At 38.5% G+C, this 22,945-nt stretch overlaps 1 protein-coding gene across 1 annotated transcript; it reads left to right on the forward strand.

Annotated features, from left to right (window-relative positions):
• The first annotated feature begins 315 nt into the window (after nt 1-315).
• On the forward strand, nt 316-22,695 carry ATP6V1C1 (ATPase H+ transporting V1 subunit C1). The gene is made up of 13 exons (XM_074145039.1): nt 316-379; nt 6,098-6,280; nt 8,778-8,845; nt 9,931-10,016; nt 11,006-11,100; nt 14,448-14,539; nt 15,627-15,725; nt 17,099-17,167; nt 18,530-18,622; nt 18,711-18,804; nt 19,367-19,464; nt 20,649-20,775; nt 21,950-22,695. Exons 2-13 carry the CDS (start codon nt 6,149-6,151, stop codon nt 22,043-22,045), a joined length of 1,149 nt encoding a protein of 382 aa, XP_074001140.1. The 5' UTR covers nt 316-379; nt 6,098-6,148; the 3' UTR covers nt 22,046-22,695.
• The last annotated feature ends 250 nt before the right edge of the window (nt 22,696-22,945 follow it).

Consider the following 22,945-nt stretch of genomic DNA (forward strand, 5'->3'; position numbering starts at 1 on the left):
CTGAGGTGGCTGGTGCCCACTGGAGCCTGCTGGGCCCTGAGGTGCCCGTGGTGGCCGCAGGCAGCTCGGCTCGCCGCCCGGAGAAGGCTGACGGTGTCCATATCGGCAGCAGTGCCCCGAAAGAGCCCTGGCTGTGTGGTGGGGAGGAGTGAGGAGATGACAGCATCGGGTCTCGAACCCGCCGCCACAGCGCCCCGAGCGGACCTGTCAGTCATCGCGCCTCCGCGGCGGCAGCACCTCCTTCCCCCGCCCCGCCCCTCTCCGCCGTCTCGTGACCGGCGCTGCGGCGGCGTCAGCTGACCCGGCGCCTCACGTGACCCGCCGGCGGGTGTGCGGGCGGCGCGGTGGCGGCTGCCGGCGGGGGATGGAGCAGTGACCGGTAAACGCCGCCGCCGCCGGCGGGGCCCGGGCTCAAGGGGCGGAGGGAGGGATGGAGGAGGAGGGCTTGGGCCGGGCGGCGGCGCTCCCAGGGCGGCTAGCGCAGTGCTTCGGCCTTCCCCGTCGGCGGGCCGCCCTGGGCCTGACGTGAAGGGCAGCGCCGCCCGGGCCCGGGCGGCGCTGCCCTTCACGCCAGGCCCAGAGCGGCCCGCCGCGTCTCTCTGGGGTTCTGATAGGCCTCGGGGCCTTGCCGGGCGCCCAGGCTGCTCTGCCGGGCTCCCGCGGCGGGAGCGTGAGGAAGGGCGAAGCGAAAGCGCGGCGCTGGGAGCCTGCGCCGGTGGCTGCCGGGGGCAGCTGCCTCCCGCCCGGGCTGCGAGAGCTGTCATCTAATCCTTGTGATCCAGCTCAGCCGCTCTGGGGAGAAGAAGGCCAGCGTCCGCCCCCCCCCCCCCCCCCCCCCCCCCCCGCCGTGTGCTAGGCCCGTGTTGCCTCTGCACGGGGTGTATGTGAATTCTCCGTTGTGAAACCTTCCCGGGTGTAACTCTGGCTTCCTCCTTGTGGCTTCTTCTGTTTATGAAACGTAGAAGCAGTGAAGGCCAAATGCCGAGTGTCAGAAGTGATTTCTGAGAGTGAGCTTAAAAAAAATAACTCGCGGGACTTAGTGCTGGATGTTGGGAGACTTCTACGTCACGTTAGTGGATTGAGCTATAGGAAAGGAGAAACAATTGTCCCCTCCCCCCAGCCCTGTTTTGTTTGAAAAATGCAGTGCGTAGGGTCTTAGCTGTGATTCTGTTTTGACACTGCTTATGTGTTTCCAGGTACAGCATAGAAACAGCTGTTAAATGGTTTTATTGCTTATAGTGTAGTATACTGCGTGAAAGATTTTTCTTTGGAAATCCATTTTTTCCTAATAACATCGAAATTAAGCAGTATAAGTTATGGGTAGCAATGCAAAATACATTTTAAATACTATATCAAACTTTCTTGGGGCATTAGGGTAGTTAGAGTTCAAAAACAGGTTCTCCAGAGGAATGCTTCAAGGGAAGAAATAATTCAAAGGTTTTATAGATGAGCTGTGCTTACTTGACTAGCAGAACGTCTTGGCAATGTGTTACTTAAATCTCTTTGTGACAGCACATGGAAGACTATTAAACTTCAAAATTACGTTGCAGGTTTGTTTATGAGAAGGTGTTAAGGGAAACTCAATGGGATGCTGCCTGGTTGTTGAATCTAAAATGAGAACAGTGTACTGTAATGAAATTCTAGTATGAAGCCTTTATGGATGAGTACTCATTCTTCATGAGTACTGAACAAGATAAAAATGGGTCAAAGCACTTCTGGTTTTGCAAGGTTAAATATTTGTTTTTGAGATAGGGAAAGTTCGGTCAATCGGTATGAAAATAGTAATTTCATGACCTGTGGAATTGTAAGTTTCAAGGTAGCTAGGTCAGTACTGTATACAGAACCTGTTCCTAGAAGTCCTGAACTTTTGTTCAGCGTGGTCTGTATAGATATTATTTTATAAACTTTGTTTCTCATTTTCCTGCCTTAATTTTTTTTCAGTTGTGTAGCAAATGCTTTTTGCTGAAGTTGGCCAAAAAATGCTTACAGTGGCATCTCGGAAGCAGCTGCACTCCTTAACAGGTGGCTTTACCCGTATTCAGCAGAACTAGGACCATAATTTCTACTCACCTAATATCGTAGTGTGGTAGGGTACTGAATGGACACTGTTTAGAAAAAAAACCACCACCTTGAAAGCATTAGCTTGATTAACTATACATGTGCTATAGTATTGAATGTTTTTAAACTGATAGATTTATGTGTTGTAGACAATTCCATTTATGTATGTGGATATCCATTTATGACTGTTTCTTTTAATGAGTGTGAATCAGAAAAAATAGAAATAGGAAAAATAGCTAATAGTGATGAGGCGGAATTATGCTATGACAAATTCTACTCCATAGTACATTACAAAAAAGTGCTGGTCATAGAGGTACACAGTGTAAACAAGAGTTCACTTGTCCATTTTTACTGCTTATTCTAGGTTTTATACTTTCTTTTTTTTTTGTTATTTCCTTGATTTGTTGTCCAAAAACCTAAAAGCAGGAAAGCCTGAGAAAACTAGACTGGAATGATGCAGTTAATGGTCTTTGGGAGTGTCCTGGTTTGAAACCACGACAGGGAGAGAGGAAAGTGAGATGATGGCTGATAGGCAGCTTTTTGTTGGGGTTATCCTCCCTGCTTCTGCTTTAGTTCTCAGCTTTAATGCTTTCAGTTGCAATCATAAGCAAAGTAGAGAAAGGAAAGAAGTTTAGTCATTGGGTTTTTAGCCAAGTACTTAAAAATTTGAACTGCGCCTTTGGGGTTTTCTTGGGATATGAGAAGAGTAAAAGCCAAACAAGGTTTGCTTCTGCCAGCATGCTTCTTGTAACTTGGTTTTGTTGTTTGTTTTCCCCCCTGTAATTGTAAGTTTCAACATACGGTGCTTCAGCCTGCAGATGTTTGAGTGCTGTATCCTTACACAGACAGTGCTTAGTACAATGAGATCCCAGTCTGCATTGGAATAGAATTTTTGGCTGATCACATACTTGCAATAGTGTAGTTTTAAAATACTGTCAAAAGTACAGGTTAGGCTTTTCAGGGGAAGGTGTAGCTAATAAATGATACTGTCCATGTAACTTAAAGGCCAAAAAGAGACTGGTGGTAGGTTTTGCGGGCTGCTGAGATGCCAAAGCTTGCCAATTTAGAAATACCTGTTGACCTAAAGAAAGAGTAAATTCACCACAGCGGTGAATCTCAAGGCAGACTATATACCATTTTTTGTGCGAATCAAAGGAAAAAAAATAGTTTACTAAAAAATACCTCTCAATGTACTTAAAGGACTTGAAAACTTGGTATAAAAACTGCTTTATTCTGTGATCCTTCTCTTTAAATTTAATGGCTTTCATTTTATAGTGGGTCAGTGTGAATTTTTTGGCTGACTAACGTCTGTTTCTGTTTTTCTTACCATTCAGTGGTACTTCTCCTTTCTCCACTTCTTGTTTATTGTTCCGCATAGTTCTGATTTCAAATTCATTCCCCTCCTTACATAAAAAAAAACCCAAACCCATAGGAACAAGCATTTATAACTCTTCTACCAAGCTTTTTTTTCCTTGTATGTATTTGAAAATACCTCCATTGAGTAGGTGAGCTTATTTTCCCAATCTGTAGTGCAGGGAATGAGACTGTGTCACTGTAAACATGTAACTGTTTCCTTAGATGATATAATCTCTGGAAACTTTATACTTACTCTTTAAGGGCTATTTATGTTTTAGTGGAAAACATGAGAATGCAGTGTTCCATCCGTCTTACTGAATAGGATTCTGGATTTCTACATTATGGCTCTTCTGTCTTGTACTTGGATATTTGCATGCTGCTGCTGCTGCCACCTAAACGTGTTTATTTATCCAACATTTATTACAAAGACTCTCCTAGTCTAGTCAAATCCAAACAAAAAACAATTTAAAGTTTAAACACTTTGAGTGTGTGTGTCAGCTGTAGTGGTGTCTCCCTGCGTGGGTGAAGTTTACTGTAAACTCAGCCATGTCTTTTATAGGGCCAGAGTTCATCGAAGCATAGGAGAGCATCATTTGCAGTGGATTCACTAAGTTTGGCATGTGTTAAGGAAGATAATGCATCAAAGTTGTCTGAACAAGAGGAAATTTTTCTTTTGTTCCAAATCATTGATAATTAGTAGACCCCCTGTGGAGACCCGTTATATGAGATAATCTGGTTAGTCCTTCCCTAAATAAAGAAGCCTCGTAACATGCTGTTACGTTGGTAATGACTGATGTTGCCTTAATTTTTTGTGATACCTCCTGACACCAAAATAATCAGTACGGTATGACCAAGGATTGTCACAGTACATACTTTTTAGTGTGAGGGGCCAGTGCTGCCTGAGGGGCCCTTGGCATGGGTTTCACCCCCCTCTCTGGGACCTTCCCCAGTAGGAAGGGCCACAGCATGGTGGGGATATAGACCCAGGCTTTTCACCCATCCTTCTCAGACATAGGACCCCTTTTCTCACCCATGCTATTTCCAGGAGCAAAGAACTCCTTATGCTTCTCCTTCCACCCTGCTTTGGCAACTTGTTAGGGGAGAAGAGAGAGTAGTGCCAGTGAGGAGAGCACAGATAACTTCCAGGTCCTTGACTTTCTGCTGTTGAATAGAAGCGGCTGTACAGGTGCATGGCCCCAGCTCTGGAGAGTGCCCAGAACTGGGCTGGGTCAGGCCAGACAGGCTTGTGTGGAGTGGGACCTGTGCCTGGTCTTGTAAATGTTGTGATTTCTCAAATACCTGTACCTGCCTTGGCATTCTCTCTACTTAGGATTGTAGCACTGCTGTGCTACTACCTCATAATGGCATGTCAGGTGTCACGGAATGTGCTGTATCAAGAGCCTCCATAACTGGATGTCACCATCTCTTGTTATAAACAAGGCCCCTTAATTGAAGGAGAATGGCTGTTGTGCCAGTGACAAGATGTGCTTCATGATATTATTTTAATGGTTGGTAAATGGTTTCTTCAGCTTTAGGCTTCCTGAGTAGCTGAAGAAAAGAATCAGCTAACAGGCCTTTCTTTAGCTCATCTCTAACTTCAGCACCCTTGATAACTTGTTGAGCCCAGAATGATTACACAGATGAAGGACCTATATGTGTGGTTTTGGGCAGTGTTTGCTACTGCTTCTTAATTCTTACAAATACAATATTTGATTTTCTCTCTCTCAAAAAAAACAAACAACAAACCCAGAGTACTGCACTCTGTGCTCATGTACGTTAGTGTCTACTCTGTTAAAGCTGCTACAGAAGACATTGCAAATATCAAACTTTGGCATTTAGATGCTGTCAAGGTACATTTTGACTTTATTCATCACTCCTTTATTAAAAAATTCCAGTAACTCTCAGCTGTTTTGTTCTGTTTCTTAGTGACAGAAGAACATATATACTCTTAACTTCTTGAGATCGTTTGGAAACTAGCTGAACATAATTTGTATTTAGTACCGATATTCTCTTGACTAATGTCAATATGTGTAACGTTATTGAAAGTCTGCAATGCCAACAGAGATACCAAGACTAGAAAGTGTCCTTCTTTTCCTTGATTTTTTTTTTTTTTAGCTTCCAGGAGAACCTCCTTCTTTGCTTGTAAGAATAAACTAAAGTTTATCAGATTTAAATATATATATATATATATTTTTAGGCATTTACTCTGTTTAAAACACTGTACTAATCTGAAAAGTGGTTGGAAAAGCTGTAATGTCAGTTGAAATTTGGGGTTTTTTTCCTTTTATGCATTCAGAAAAGGTTGTCTGTTGTACGGATGCTGGGAAATATAGACAGTTGTGAAAATATGATTTGGGTCCTGTTTTATTGGATTTATTTTCACTTAGATTGTTTGCTTATAATCTTTTGTGGAACTGCAGTTGAAAGATGCTAATGCTGCAAACTCAGGCCACTTTAACTTGCAGGATGGGCAGTTTAAAAAGACTTTCCAACTGTGCAAATGTGATTTGGAAGATAGGAAAAAATGAATTTGGAACCACGTGATACTCTTAGTAAAATCTCTTAGAGTGGCTGGAACTGCACTTTAGTAACACAGAATGAGATGTTTTTCTTCAGGCAAAGCTTTGAATCCTGAACTAATGTCAGATATTCTTTCTTCCCCACTCCGCTTCCCTTCTACTAGTATCTCGCCTCTATCTTCAGAAGCAGAAAGCATCAAGATAAAGACACAAAAATGACCGAGTTTTGGCTGATTTCTGCTCCTGGGGAAAAAACCTGTCAACAGACATGGGAGAAACTACATGCAGCAACTACAAAAAATAACAATCTGTCTACTAATTCAAAGTTCAATATTCCAGACTTGAAGGTATGTAAGCCCCTTGTCATGTCCTAAGAAGTATGTTTGTTTTGCATCATCTCTGTTTCTTTAGACTACATCTGTAGATGGGGAATACTTGCAGACTTTTTAGAGAGAGCAGCTGACTTCTTTTGATGATTATGTGCGGATCTAAACAATAATTGAGACAATTATAATTTTCTGAATTTTTAAGTTAAAAAATTATCACTCTAAGTTTTAACGGTTGAGCAAGCGGAGTTATTCGCTAAGTCAGCGTTTTTTCCAGGGACAGTAGTCTCGACCTCATACTGCTAGCAGTTAACTGGAGAAGAAAATTAGAAGAAAAATGGAGACTTGTGATCTGAGTATTCAGATGATGTGGTTTCCTTTGTGGTTTTTTATTTTTTTGTTTTTTGGTTTTGGGGGGTGTTTTGTGGTTTGTTTTTGGTTTTTTGGTATGGGTTTTTTTTTACTTCTGAATTGTCTGCTTAGCCTTTTGTGGCTGAGATGCAGTGAAAAGCCTCTATTTAAAATATAGGGGTGGATCAAACAGCTGCTGCCTTTTCTCTGCCCAAAAGTGATGTTCTTCTGTTTGAGTAGTGGCTGTCTCTGGCTGAGCATTCTAGTGTGACCTGCTGATGTGCGTTAGAGAAAATGGGAAGAAAACTGTTTGAACTATTACTGTGAAAAGTGAAGAGAAACAAAATCTGAAAGCAGTTTCTCTTGGTTAAATGCAATTATTGGGGTATGGAAAAGTCATGAGCCAGTGTATTCATTCAGTGCAGGTCTGTCCTGGCACCCAAATGTTTCTTGAACAAGAATTGTGAGCTTGGTTTAACTGAGTGTGAAAGCTCATCAGAGCTTATCAAAATGAAGAGGGAAAAAAATGCCACCCATCTCTGTCTACAGAATGGATCAAGTTCAGGTGGTGGGATGCCTTGTTCCTGTCTCTTCGAAGGAACAAGTCCAGGGCACAAAGTGCTCCAGTGTGTCTTTAAAGCGGATCTTCAACTGCCATAACTTATATTCACATTTGGACTGTCCTGAGTTATTTCAATAGATACACTAGTGGAGGTAAGAAGAGGAACTACAACAAATGTCCATCTCCTCACAGGGAATTCTTGGACTAAATCAGGATGGCTTTCAAACTGTAGGGTGCCTCCAGCATTTAGAAAAGTAATCACTAAAAACTGATGTGGCCCATTAAGGTTATAAATGATTTTTTTTGTTTCTACACCCCAAAAGGAGCAGAAACGGAGTATACTTTGTATACAATGGGAAATAGTCTGGCTTCTGCGGACCTTGTAAAACTGTTTAAGGACTGAGATCCTTTAATTAAAACTCAATGAAACTGTGATTTCATCTCCATTGAACAGCAGCCTTATTGCTTAAAGACTTACTTGTCCTGTGGCTTCTAAGTAACTAGTCAAAACATTAGCTTCCTTGTTCTGCATATAGCTCAGAAGGTGGGGAAAGCGATTTGATTGTGATGTTACTTAAGTAGTTGTGCTCCTTTCTGCTTCAAGGCTAAAGAGAACAGGAGTCATGCAAAGTTGAGTGGTCAAATATACAGAACAAAGATGCTAGACTAAAAAATCATGCTAAATAATAGCATCTTGATTAGACAGAAGATTCACTTATGCCTAATAATATTTCAGCAAGAAATACAAACTAGTAGCTAAAATATTAGGGATAAGAAGCGTTGTCTATCTCCTACTTTCATTGAATAGAATGAACAAATGTGTAAGTACTTAGAGAGAACCAAAAAACCACTGATATGTGACCTATTTAAAAGTAATCACCCTTGGCTGTTTAACTTGCGCATAGCTATACTGTTTTTACACATTTTGATGTCTTAGATCCATTTGAGACTTGTGTATGAAAGAGCTAAACGGAGAATGTTTTACTGTGCTGTAAGTTTCATGTTTGAATTATACAGAGTCTGAAATAGCGTCACCTTTGGCCCCAGAAAGGTATACATGTTGATCTAGATTATTACATGAAATTTCTGGAAGAGAGGGGAAGAAAGAGTGAAAGCTTATAGACAAGCTAGATATTTCATTACTCAACATATGAGAAGTCCAGACTGATGTTGGTCTGACTGCTGCAGTACTCTTGTATCTTCAAAGTTTTCAATGTTCTGGTTGCCTCCAGCACTGAGATGTCTGATAACAGAGATTTCAGATTTGATCTAAAGTAGTAAATCAAATGCTGAAGGAAGTGACTTGTGGGAAGTGCAGCCAATTCATATTGTAGAGGTTGTCTTAACATGTTTTGGGTGGCTGGAATGCAGGACTGAAACTCTGCACTGGAGTGAGTTAGGTCTGATACAGTGGTGCTTTAGGGGTACTTTGAGCAAATGAAGCACAGTGTGACTTTAACAAAGCATCAAGTCTGCAACTAGAGTACAGTATTTTATGTGGTTCTGAAAAGCTACCTATTTAGGAGATTTAGCTTTTATTGTAATTTGATTTTATCTTTCTATGTTTACATACAATTGCTAGTGCATTTTGATCTTTCCTTCTAGGTTGGGACACTGGATGTTTTGGTTGGTCTGTCCGATGAGCTGGCTAAACTGGATGCGTTTGTGGAGAGGTAACAGTTTATTTTTACTAGCATGTAAAATATTAGGATAATGATGTGATGGTTTGCAAGTCCAAACAATACATGCATTATTTTCCACTTTTGGTTCCATAGTGATTTTCTGTAGGCAGTCAGCAAGCTAAGATTTCAATAAGTGAAGCTGATGGTTTTCCTAGTATCTGTACTTGGGGAAAAAAAATATGAACTTGTTGTGGAGTAGTGGGTCATTATGCAGTGATACTGCTTCCTATAGTAGCACTGTGTGCTGCCAGGTCCTGGAGAACTGCTAAGAAATAAGCCTGACAGCTGCAGAAAGTGATAATGAAATCAAGTGAAAACTGTTCTTTTAGCAAGTTAGAATACGATTTACAGACTTTGAGAAGGTAACCATGTTGTTTCCTAATCCACAGAGATGATTAAGCAGCGTTAATATTAAAACGCAAAACCTATGCGTATTGAAGAAACTAATGGTCTTTTGAAAGTTATTTTGAGCAACTATAACAAAATTTCACATAACTAGAACCTGTGGAGCCATCTTCTGTTTCAATGAGAGAAGTGTTAAGTTGCTTTTAAATAGAAAAGGAAACATGGCATGGCACATGTGAGTAATATTAAACATAGCTTTTCTAGTGAGGAAGGCAGGTCTTGTGTGTCAGATCTCACGAGGGCTTACGGCTGGGGTTTCTCCATAGCTCTTCAGTTATCTTTGGTGCTGCGTTGTCATGGTTGCCTTGTGTTTAGTTTGGATTACTGATGGTTTCTATCTTGACATCTATTTTTAGAAAGAGATTAGGGTTTTGAAAGTACTACAGACCTCAAAAAAAGATTGGAGTATAGTGAGATTACACCTGAAGTCAACGCTTGCTATCTGCAGGCAAGGGAACTAATCTCACCTTGTTGAGAACCAATGAGTAGCAACACTACAGAAGGATTTAAATAAAGTTCTGGCATGTATTTGAGAAGTTGGTCTCCTTCAGATACTGAGCCCAGTTTGTGCTCTTGGAAGGCTTGTATGTAAAGCTTGTATGATGAATGGTATTTCTCAAAATGGCAGATTTTTAAATTTTTTTTTTATATCTTTATCTTTCATTTTTCAGTGTTGTAAAGAAAGTGGCCCAGTATATGGCTGATGTTCTAGAAGACAGTAAAGATAAAGTTCAGGAGAATCTTCTGGCTAATGGAGGTAAAGTGTTAACCATAATATGTGCATTTTTAAAGCAATGGTCCTGAAATATACTGAATGTTGCTTCTCTGTATGACATTCTGAAAGCCTAGTTTAGACATGGGAGGTACTTTTTCCCGTGAGTCACCGGCCCTGAAACAAATTAGAGGATCCAGAAAGCAAGAAAGTAGACCTACACGTTAAATACTCGCTTACAGAAGCCTTTTAATCCTCTAGGGATATATGTTGTCATCACTGGTCTCTGGTGGAGCATAAAAATTACTGTTACTGATCACTGTAAGCATTCTTTGTATTAGTCTGTCATCTGAATAGGTATGACTTTATGTAAACTGTGCCGGAATATTCAGGTGTTCCCAAATTGTGATAGAATGTCTTTATAAAACTAGTTGTCTCATGGAAATATTTGTTCATTTCATCATTGTGAAGAGTTTCACTGGTCTCTAAATAAGTATTTTGTTTTCAATAGCCATTTAATAAAATTTAGCACAGCTTGTATTGATGCAAGAGAGGTTAATACGAGTTATTATACGGTTAACATGGAGACAAGTACAGCACCCCTAATAACACAGTTATTCTTAGATTGGGGCTTTGAGTAGTCTCTCTCACAGATAGCTCTAGAAAACTTTTGCTTCAGGTGAGCCATGTAATCTTTGCGGTTTTTTTTTTTCAATCATAACCCTCCCTTCTCCTACCCTTTTTTTCCCACACAAAGCAAAAAATATGTTGTCTTGTCTGTGCTTCTCCAGCCATCGACTTAGTTAATATCGTTTGGGGTCTACAAAGGTGGAGAAACCAATATCTGAAGGCAGAGGTCACGGGATAACTTACAACTTGATTGTTTATTTTCAAATTTCTTAAGCAACAAGGTCCACACATGTGAAGGTCCACAATCTGTTACAATACTCTTCTGTTACAGCAATCCTACGTGGAATATAATACATCAGTCTTTTTATTGTCTATCTCAACAAAGTTATTCTTTAAAATTTTAGTTGACTTGGTCACCTATATAACAAGGTTCCAGTGGGATATGGCCAAATACCCAATCAAGCAGTCCTTGAAGAATATTTCAGAAATTATTGCAAAGGTAAGGTAATTCATTTTGTAAAACTTTCCTATTTGAACTTGAGATATTTACGCACAGACGTTGGTACTTGTACTGATTTATGACTTAAGATTTGCACATTAGAAATATCCCACAGATAAAATTAACCATCTTAATATCTGACACTCCTTAAGTACATAAGCTTTTGCTTCTTCAGAGGAAGGTATCGGAATGAAGCATTCAGCTATTTACAGCAGGTATAGGCATGAAGTTTAAATTGGGAGAAGAGGAACTATTGTAGGCAGAGTGACACCTAGGAGATAATGTCACAGGACTTGAAGCAGTTTTGTCCCTAACATAGTTAAAATCTTCACTTTGGCATGTGATTAACATGAAGATATAGGAAAATTGATAGAGCTACATTAATTAAAATCTGTGAAGCCTCCGGACATGTTGATATTAAAATAACTTGAAAAGCTTGTCAAATCATGAGATACTACTTTTCTTGCATGGTTTTATATCCTCCTCATTCACTGTAGCAGGAGATTCTGATACCTGCCAAAATGAGAGTAATGGCAACTGCAATGAGGAGTTTGTCAGCTGAGGAAGAACTATAGCAGTTCTTTAATCTTTAAAATCAGAGGAAAATCTACTAAAATCTTTAAAATCAGAGGAAATCTACTAAAGCTATCCATTGAGTTTTTTCAGCTTTTAACTTTCAGAAGTATTGTGAACCCTGGTATCAGTACTGAAGACTTCGAAGATGTGCCATGTGAGAGCTGTCACTTAATCTAGTCATTCTTTGTATTTGAAATTACAGTCATAAGACTGTTATGCAAGAAGACAACCTCAATAGCCTTAGCGCTCTAGTCCAACACTTTTCAGCGACCCAGGTATCTCCTGAAGTACAACAGCTCGGCTGTATAGGTACAGGAAGACACTCATGTATTGCCAATGACTATGTAACTGGTTTAAATATCTGGGGTTTGCTATGTGTAGAAATAGGCCCACTATGTTAGATTGATACTTTCTGTAGCAATATCATGGTCTTCCTCGTTTTGCAATGACATTTAAGAGTTATCCACCAGTTCAACTACCAAAAGGAAGCTTGGATATCACTTTGTTTGACAGTTTTGCACAAATATATTTTCAAGAGCTCTGTTGTGCCATTGAGGTTTGTGGTTCTGCATTCTCTAACATTTTAATAGGAAGCAAAGCTGATTCTTGTTTACAGTAAACTCCAGTCAGTGCAGCAGTAACAGGCTTTTGTCTAAGCATTCATCTTTTAAAAGGCTACTGACTTTACAAATGAGAACAATTAGAATATTGACAATTACGAAATGATGAATGGAACTGGTTCATAAAGGCAGTGTTTGGTGTCGATGGTTTTCACTTGTTGTCATTAAACAATGCATAGTTAGAATGCTGTTGAAAGTTTTGATCTTTGGAAAAGGGAGAGGGGAAGGTTGTTGGTCTGGGAAAAAGTCCAAACACACAAAGGTACTAGCTTAATAGCTTCTGATTCATTTTCCCCCTAATGCTGTCTTCTAGCTGAAAAAAGTGCCATTTCTTGTAGTATAAAAAAAGTTTTCATGAAGAGGTATGCTTTGTGATGCCTGCTGAAATGTTCCACATGCCTTGCTAAAGGTCACATCAGTCAAAGAATTAAACTAACCTTCAATACTTGCCTGTTTAAAATGTACATTTTCTTATTTTAGGAGTATTTTGCTGTATCTGTAAAGGTGCAAGCTGTTAACGTGTTGCCAATGAAACGGCCAGAATGTTCAGGCTTTTAATGACTACTTTCTTCTACAGACAAGTGGACTTCTGTGTTACCATAAACAACATCACTCTATAACTGTCGTAGTTTTTGAGAGAGATTTATTTTGTGGAAATAAAATCATATCTGGATCCACAAGCTGAAGTGTTATATGCAAACAAAATGTATTGTTAATGGCCTATGTCCAAATAAAGGGAAAACCCCTTGACTCTGGGAATTTTTATATGCTTGTACCTACATACCATAGTGAGGAAGCAGAGAGTAGGCAGCAGTACGATGCCAGACCAATACTGTACCATGTTCTTTCAGTTATCCGACTGTTACTAAGTGTATTGATTTTAAAATACTTCCGTGTATAGGGTACACACTGATAGGAGTATGATCGGATGTTTAAGACCTACTAATTGCTTAATTTGTTTTGTGTTCTTTCACTTGCTGCCAAGTTACCTAGCTGGGAATGAATAATTTTTGGTAATTTCTGATTAATCCTGGAGGATGGATTTGAAAAAGATGGCTTGCTTGAGCAGCAGTGGGAAGCCGAATGCGAGAGTCTTGAGTCTAAAGGGTAAAATATTTGGAACTTGGATTTGAAAGTTTGAAAGAGGATTGAAGGCTGCCAGTGAAATTGAACATAGAATGCTGCCTCTACTTGATTAGATAGGTATATTTATTGTCTGAAATAAATTGGATTCCTCAGAAATACTGTTTATCTGTCTACCCTGGAACTGGCCCTGTGCAACTTCAGACACTCCAAAATACACAAGTTTTTGCTAAATGAGGAAAGTCTCTGTGAAATAGATTTTCCTTTAGTTGTAAGCCACTGCCAAACAGCAGCATAAAAGACTACTTTGTGAAGGGAGACAATGATATAATTTTTTGTATTTTCCTTTGGGAACATACAGAATGGGAAATAGCTCCGTTCAGGGGGAAGAAAGAAGACAAAATGTGATAATATTTAGAACTGTAAATAGTAATAGCCATTTGGATGAGGCAGATGATGCATTTAGTTGATGTTCTATCTCTGAGTGCCCAGGGCTGTTCATCTTAGGGAAAGGTGCAAATTGCGGAGGGCAAACAGAGACTTAAGAGTCTCCTCTTAAGTTGTAGATGGTGCAAAGCAATAATGCTTCGGGTTACTTAATTCTTGATCTGCTACTCATAAAACATTGTCCTTGTCTGTGAAACTCTAAAGAGGGAAAAGTAGAATGAGAAGTGAGGTAACAGCTGGAGGAAATGATACCTGGTGTTCACAAGTGAACTTGTATCCCAGTAGGAAGGTAAACTTCAAATGATCTCTCCTGTCAGCTGAGATGGAGGGTTGTAGCCTCAAGGTGATGGAGTAATGGTCAGCTGGAGGCAGTAGCATGTCCAGTTGATACCAGAAGAGGATGTGTAACTTTTATTATTGGTTGATTTTTCTTTAAAGAAATTCTAACTTAGTTTTCTGAGTTTTAAGTGAAGTTTTTCCAGCACTAGGGAAATAAATATTTTAACTTGTGTATTTTTTTTTATTAAGTTCTTGTTGGCAGATCTAAGCTTTGAAGTTAAGAAATCATTTAAAAACTGTTCAAGTTCTTTAGACAGAGCTCCTTTTCTTTTTATCTTTAAGGGAGTTAACCAGATTGACAATGATCTAAAAGCAAGAGCGTCGGCATACAATAATCTGAAAGGGAACCTTCAGAATTTGGAAAGAAAGAATGCGTAAGTCACATTGTTTTTTGCTGATGTAGCACAGGAAACAATGAAAACTTAGTAACGTGTGAAGAGGTACAGGCTTTAAGCTTAATGTGTTTTTGAGGTGTTTATCAATCTTGAATAGCAGCTGTCATAAAAGAACATTTATTACCAGCTGACTTGCTGGTACTAGCTCACTTGCTATTGATAAACAATATGAAATACACAAAAGCATGTACAAATAGTATGAATTGCTGGAGCTTTTGAGAGAAGCTTGCTGTTAAAGTGGTGTGTAACGCTGCTACTTAGGTGTCTGGCTAAACAAGGAAGTCTTTCCCTTCGCTCCAACTTATGCTTTAAGCCTATCAATATTTCTGGGTTTCTCCCATCAAAATTGACCAGCAGAGACACAGCTGTTGCAAACATGCAGGTAATAAATCAAACAAGGACTGTGTGTTGTCTTGACATGTACATGTGATGCTTATCTGAAATACAGTTGAGGTACAGTAGTTATTCTGTGCAAATATAGTTGATTAATTTGACCCAGCCCTACCATTACAGTTAGTAGTACAAGCCTGCTGGCTGATTCGGAACCATGGGTCACACTAATGGTTGCCATTTTATGAGCCTTAAGTTCTGTCTTAAGCCATGGTAATTTGTCAGCTAAACCCTATTAAATAGGTGTATGTTCTTAGTCTTTTGTGAATACGAGGCAATATGCTGCTTTAAATTTTTATTGAGGTTCTATATGTAGGTCTGTACTAGGTTAATTGTAACTCTGAGGCTTCATGTACTAGACTTCTCAATTAATGGTTAATGGTTCTTGTGTTTTTAAATCCCTTAAAAAGAGAACTTGGTTTCTTAAGTGCGTGAGGTGTTTGGAATATGGAAGTGACGCACAGCAGCGGAGCTACTGATAAAAACTTTCAATGACTTTAGACAGTAAGATATAAAATGCATATAAGGACATTTTGTTTGCTTTGCTAATAACAAATGCTCCGGTAAAATATATTTTTGAAAATGTTACACTATCAAGTACTGGAAACTGTTGTTCAGATGAATTCAGTTGTTAAACATGTATTTACTCTGGCTGTTGCGTTTTCTTTCTCTGCAGGGGAAGCTTGCTAACCAGAAGTCTTGCTGATATTGTAAAGAAAGAGGACTTTGTACTTGATTCAGAATATTTGGTCACATTATTAGTGATTGTACCGAAGTAAGTTTATTGTTATTTTATTGTTAAGAGCAGAATAAAATAAGAAAATTAAATCAAGTAATAGATCCCACAACCCTATAATACTGTAAGAAAGGACATCTGAATTTGTTTGGGTTTTTCCTTGATGAACTAAAACAAACTTTTTGATGCTTAGTAGAGGCAAATGAGCCTGTGTACCTGTATTCCATTGTTCACGAGAGCTCATCATAAGGAATGCTGAGCGCTCATCAAATTCTTTAAGAAACCGGAGATTAGATTTGAGTCTCTTCTCTATTATTAGCTGTGGCTAGTCATGTTGCAGAAGGTATCCTTATGAAAATAAGGAGTAAAAATGTGACTTGTTTTACATTAGAAGGCTTCATGATTGAATTATCCTGGCTAGGACTATGCTGGTTTTCACCACCTAGTGAATGAAGTGAGCTCTTCTCTGCTCTGCACTTTTTCAGATTGTCAGGACACTGGTTTTTTAGGTATCTAAGTCTCTACCAATGGAACACTGCTTATGTCACGTCAAAGGGAACAGGTTGTTACTGTCTGAAATGTTTAAGCAACAAAAACCCCACCTTTTCCCCTGGCCAAGGAAAGTGGTGATACAGATATCCTTAAGACTCTTGTAAAATGAGAAAATGGCACTAGACTGCCTTTCTGGAGCTGGGAACAAAGAGAGCTTCTCACTTGTAAATATAGCCAGTAGGCTGTTTATCACACAAAGTGGTAGTGCCTGTCATGTGTAAAACTCTGATGAAGGCAGAATAGTTTTGCAGTGGCTTTAGCAGAAAACACGTTGTTAGTATATCTCCACACTTATTTTTCTTTTACCTTTGACTCCACTTTTTGGTGTTGAAAGGGTGGAACCTCTTTACCACCACCTACAGAAGGCAGGGCTTCCAAAATTCTCAGTGGTCCTTCAGGCAAGTGCCAGGATTGTGGGGAACCTGTTTGTAACTGTGGAAAAAATATTCCTATTAGTAACTCAGAAGAGCAGAGCTACGTAAGGAGTTTCTGATAAACCTTGACAGTTAAGTCCATTTGGTTCCCTGAGATCTCTCAGTTAATGATGACTAATTTAATTTTGTAGTTCTTTGATTTCAAAAAATTTGCACTTGTAAACTTATATAAAGACTGTATAATGACACAACATAAAGACTATGTTACTTTTGGTATAACTATAGTTTATTTAGCAATTATCTTTTAAAAAGCATGAGGAGGACTGTCCCTGATGTCTTGTATTTCTGACAACGTAGACCTGGGTTGGAAGATGTGATGATCAAATGTTTTTAACGCTTTTTGGAAAAACATGATTTGTTAATCTAAGATTTCTACTAAAGTAGAAAGTAGAGTAAAAGTCTAACCATAACTTGTGTGTTCTCTAGGTTAAATTATAACGACTGGGTTAAGCAATATGAAACACTAGCAGAGATGGTTGTACCACGTTCCAGCAAGTAAGTTGTTAAATGCTTAAACTCATATTTTCATGTGCTATAAGTGTTATTTGTATGTAGTGACTTTGAATGTTCAAGATTGGTATAAGCTTGTCAAAATGTCTAGCTTTATAGCTTTATCTGGTCAAGATTGATTATGTTGTAATTGAGGAAAAAACCGAAGGATCTCTAACTCTAGGGTTAACAAAGTTATCAAACTAATTTATGTGGAATGAGTAAAAGAATTGAAAAGTTAGTCTAGTTCAGGTCAGGCCCACTCAGGTTCAGGCTAGTGCCTGGTGAGGTTTAGCAGCAAATACTAGCCAGCTAGCCTGTAAGCTTTCGGCCTGTATTCAGAGGACTTGAAACAAGTTAAATATACCCTTTGAAACCTGCTTAGGATTGAAGAACTGGAAGTGTAGATGGTTTCCTTCTGTGCAAAGAGAAGTAACTTGTAATGGGTTAACAAAGGTCCTCGGTAAGCTGGTGCTTGATGTCTCTGGTGGGCAAGACTGAGGCCAGGATTTGATAATACTGTTAAGCCACTTTAGCAATCCTGTAACCACATTGAAAATAAAGTCAGCACGTAGCACAAAGCAGTGCTGTGTTGTTAATTTTGACTTGAGGTTTGGGTTAATTTTGGGTGAGGTTTGATCAACCAGATCTGATATTACCAGCTCTATGCCACTTACAAAATCTGAGCTTGCTCTGGCTAATTTCACATTTGAGTTGGATCAACTTAAGCCTAGTGGGAGATCTGCTAATGATTCTTTACCGGGAAACCATGATCTAGTGATAGCTTAAGAAGAGGTGACTTGTTAAACTGTTGGATGATGCTTGTATTGAAGACAGTATAACACTAAGGAACAGTATAAATCTCTTCAAGCTTTTTTCCAAAGGTGAAGTCTCAAAATAAGCAGTATTGTCTTGAATAGTAAATCTAGAGGTTGTCTTTACAGCCTAGGAAACACTTTTTCTTATCAACCTATGTTTTTAAATTTGTGTCTTTTTCTATTTTGATCCATTTCCTTTTTCTTTAAAACACAGATTTCTAAGAATTACTGTCCAAATTTCTCAGTATTAAACCAGCTTTAGTTCCTTTTTCTGTAAAATAACTTTAACTTGAACAAATACCCAGACATGTAGGAAGTGTTTCTGAGTGTGAAACTGACACTGCCATCCTTTACAAAGGGAGTAATAAGAGCAGTTACTAAAGTTTCGGTTACTTCTGTATCAGGTGTTTAACTTGGGAATTTATCCTGTGTGAATTATATAAATTTATGACCTTGCCTAATAGCAATAAAGTATAATTTAATCTACTGTATTTCAGATGTGTGGTGATTTGAACCTTATTAATTCTGACACTTTTTTTTTCCTGTGTAGTGTACTCTTTGAGGATCAAGATAGTTACCTTTGTAACGTCACCTTGTTCAGGAAGGCAGTGGATGACTTCAAGCATAAAGCCAGAGAATATAAGTAAGGCTTGTTTTATGTGAGTTCTGTCTGTCATGCTTTGAAGTATCTCTAGATGGCCACTTTTGATTTTATTCACTTCCAACTGCAGATTTATGGTCCGTGACTTCCAGTATAATGAAGAAGAGATGAAAGCAGATAAAGAAGAAATGAATAGACTGTCAACTGACAAGAAGAAACAGTTTGTAAGTCTGTATAAACTAGTCATTATAGAAACATGAGACATCCGAGACATGTTATTGCTGTATAACAATTTCATGAACTTGTGATTCTGAGCAAGCAATGCAAGGGTGACATGATGCCACCCAGCTGCCACTCAGCTAATCTGCTCAGGGATAATTGAGTTTCCTGTAGCACAAATGCACTTCGCTGTGTTGAACCAAGTGCTGATATTGCAGCTGATAATATATGAAGTTTGAAAATGGACAAGTATTTGAATTAAATAATCGGATACTACTGAAATGGTCCTTAATGTTGTTAGCCCATGGCAGCTGAGATGGTGTGCTGAAGAGACAATGGAAGTCTCATTAAATTTCTCTTTATGTAGTATCAAAACGCCCTTGAGCCATTATAGTGAACCTAGTGGTTCACTAAAGTTTAGTTACTAAAGGCATAGTGAGCTCTGCCTTTAAGTTGTCTTTATTATTATGGTGCAGATATTGAGTATCTCCTCAAACACGCTTAATGAGCTGAATCTTTTCCTGAAGTTTGAATAACATTTTTTTTTTTCCCTCTTCCCTTTCACAGGGTCCTCTGGTTCGATGGCTGAAAGTTAATTTCAGTGAAGCTTTCATTGCATGGATTCATGTGAAAGCGCTACGAGTTTTTGTTGAATCTGTTTTAAGGTAATGAGGCAGAGCTGAATAGTGCTTTCCTTCCTAGACTTTGTAAGAATTTACATCTAGCTTGGGTTTACCAAACTGAGGTGTGCGACTGCCACTCTTCTGGGAAGGAGGAAACAAGAACAGCTGATGGCAATGGTTCTTGTTGCCAGTTGTGGACTATTTGAGGTGGATAATTGTGTGTCTTGCACCTTGGATAGTCTTTCCACCAGTGCTTTAGGAATTGCAGGTACTCTGTAAGTTGTAGCAAGGTGTTTGTGCTGATTCTTAGCTTGCTTTATGAGCTGCTTTTAAAAAGAGCTTACTGTATCCTCTATTTAAGTGGAAAATGTTAATAGTTAGAATAATAAATATTCAGGATTTGAGTTATATAGCTTGACATCTTGAAATGTATGCTTTTTCTTTGAAACATGCATTTCTAAGAATTTTGTAGTCTAAACTTTTCAGTATTAAACTGTTCCAATATTTTAACTATAAAATTTCTATTCTCTTTTCTTCATACCTATTCAGAAGTATAGTGAATAAGTTGAGTTAAGAACAGCTGTAGTTATTCTGCAGAAGGAAGGACCTGGATTTTTTTTTTTTGAGTTGAAATGACTTTTCTGCCTTAGAAAATGGAAAGGATTTTTTTAGCCTTTTTGATAAGTTATCGTATAGGAGACAACCAGAAGAGAAAAGGTGGTGGGGGAAATCACATTGACTTGCATTCTAGTTTGTTTCATAGCTGCTGTAGGCTTATTTTGAAGACAAACTTGAGTAAGAAAGCAAGCTGAACTTGATTTGAGTATTGGCAAATGTTTCCACACACCTAGAAAGGAAGATTCGGTAGAGACTAGATTCTCCACCTAGTGGCATAAGCAAAGTCTTGCAAGTAAACTAGTTGGAATGTTCAAAACCTAGTCCAAGACTTCAAGTAACTTTGAGAATTGTGTTAAGTACTTAAGGATTTAAAATTATTTTAAAAGCATTTAGACTTCTGTTTTGTTTTTTTAGACTTGAAGAAAGAAGTTCTACTTTATTGATGCCTTATGAATTGTAGAAACAGAATGGTCTTGCAAAAATGAAAATGAGCAGAATTTTCTTTTCAGCAATAGGATTCTTTCTCAAAATTAAAATAAAATTCTGCTTTGAAAGATAAAAGAAGGCTTATTTCAGCATTTTCATACTGTTCTGCTTGACTTCCTCAGGTATGGTTTGCCAGTTAACTTCCAGGCAATGCTGCTTCAGCCTAATAAGAAAACAATGAAGAAACTGAGGGAGGTTTTGTATGACTTATACAAACACCTTGACAGCAGCGCAGCAGCTATCATTGATGTAAGTATTTTGTAACGGCTACTGCCCTTCAATATTAGGTTTAGTCTGTTTAAAGCCAATAGACTTTTTTGTTTGTTTATTAAAAAGCTACACCTGTCCATATTCCCCACCATTGTCTCACAGTACAGAAAATTCTGTCTCCTTACAAAATGCCACTTCTGTTTTACATTTTTGCAAGCAGATGGTATTCAAACTTGCAACCAATACATTTGACAAGCTGTCTGGTACAAAAGTTTCATGTAACATTCTTACCGCACTCTTTCCTTCTACTGATGGAAACGTGTCTTACAGACTGCATACATATTCATATCCTCAAAGAATTCAAACAAAGTCAGCTTTGATCTGAAACTAGGCCTAAGGAACTTAAACACATTTCATATCATCTTTTTTTTGAGCCCAGAAGGAATACATAAATTGTCCACAGTATATGTAACAGTATATACTGAATACTGAAACAACATTTTTTTGTTGTTGTTGTTCCATTGCTGTCTTTGTTTTGAAGTTAACATAGTTGTCCTTGTCTGCTGAAGGAGGCTGAATTGATGTCAAGATGGAGTCATCCTTTCCCATCTGTAGAGATCTTTTATCTTTAAAACTGATTTGCTAGGAGGTTTATTCTACTGACTTGTTTTGTGTTGAAAAGCAGTGCTTTTCACAGTTAAAGATTAACTAAAGGTAGACATCACCCACTGAGTTTGGCTGAACTTAAAAAGATTACTTTTAATCTTCCTTGTTTATCCAAAGTATTTCCAAGCCTTTTTGGGGAAGGGGGATGTGAGATGATTAAGGTGAAAATTGAAGATACTGAACTTCATGTAACTTCCTGGATAATTCAGCACCCTCTAACATCCTTTTCGTAACTAACTGTGTTTAGAAGTAGTAAAACATAAGGGCAGTACTCTTCCTCCCGTTTAGTGGCGGTGTGTTTACTATAGCAACAGATGTGAATTATTGATACAGAGCTATTTAGATTGTGGAAAAAGTACTTGTCTTTCATTTTGAAAAATACTGTTACACATTTTTCAAAGTTCTGACTTTGTTGCTTGAATGTGAAAATGTAAGCATGAAGTCTTGCCTGGCCTGTTTGCTTCTAATACATAAGAATGTTTCATCTACTTCTGAACAGGAGTCTGAATTGTAAGAGTGTAAACCAGTTTCAAAACTTTATTTGCAGGCAACTGTGGATATTCCAGGCTTAAACCTCAGTCAGCAGGAGTACTACCCGTATGTGTACTACAAGATCGATTGTAATTTGCTGGAATTCAAGTAAAAGTTCCCTAACATGACAATCTTCTCAGTGTTGGTGTAAACAAACAGAAGTGAGGATGAAGTACAGTGATACTTTTAACACTCTACTAATCATATGCTTGCTTCTTATGTTAGGTGAATTTAACACACAGTGGTCCATCTCTAGACGTTTTCTTTTTAAAGAACAGTGTAGGTAATCTGCTTTTAATCAACTATGTCTGTAAATGTATATTGAGAGAATTGAAGTATTTATAAACAGAGTGATTTATTTAAGGAAAAGCTCATTCCTCTTTCATATGGTGATCTGTATTAATTCCATTTACCATTGTTTATAAAAAAACAAACTTGTTTACAGAAGAATAGTGTAAATGTTCATGGCCATTTTGTTCATTTGATTTAGTAGATACAGTTGTGTTAATGTTGTTGAACTGTGATGTAAAGTATGTAAAATTGGTATGGAATTGTGCTTTCTGAATGGTTTAAAATTACAATCGAAGCACTGTAAACACAGGAAAAAATAAATATGCCTGTGCAAACGTGTCATTTTCTTGTACCAGCTATAACTGTAGATACCTGTATCTAAACTGAAGCAACGCATTAACTGTTAAAACCAGTGCTGCATCCTGCTTGCAGTGGTACAGGAATGCAATTGACTTCAGCACAAATACTTTTAAGAAATGCAGGTGTGTTTTTTTCCTTTCTTCAGAAATGCTCAAGTGTTTTGTTTGGCCACCGAACATATGTGTAAATGTTTTTCATGTGTATATATTTGTGACTGAAGAAAAAGTGTGAGACGGTTATTGGGAAGATGGAAGTAACCTGGGATGCTAACAAGCTAGGCTGATCTGGGATTTTTTGATAATTCTTTGTTCTTTTCAATCAGTTGAAGCTTGGGGCTGCTTTATGGCTTTGAATACTGTGC

Source organism: Numenius arquata, chromosome 3, assembly GCF_964106895.1.
Source record: "Numenius arquata chromosome 3, bNumArq3.hap1.1, whole genome shotgun sequence".
In the NCBI taxonomy this organism is placed as follows: Eukaryota; Metazoa; Chordata; class Aves; order Charadriiformes; family Scolopacidae; genus Numenius; species Numenius arquata.

What these genes read in the sequence shown, in the direction of transcription:
- ATP6V1C1 (XM_074145039.1), top strand. Translation starts at nt 6,149, where the DNA reads ATGACCGAGTTTTGGCTGATTTCTGCTCCTGGGGAAAAAACCTGTCAA. An exon ending in CATAAAGCCAGAGAATATAA is followed by an intron (nt 18,623 to 18,710) that starts GTAAGGCTTGTT and finishes TTCCAACTGCAG; the next exon opens with ATTTATGGTCCGTGACTTCC. An exon ending in CTGACAAGAAGAAACAGTTT is followed by an intron (nt 18,805 to 19,366) that starts GTAAGTCTGTAT and finishes TCCCTTTCACAG; the next exon opens with GGTCCTCTGGTTCGATGGCT.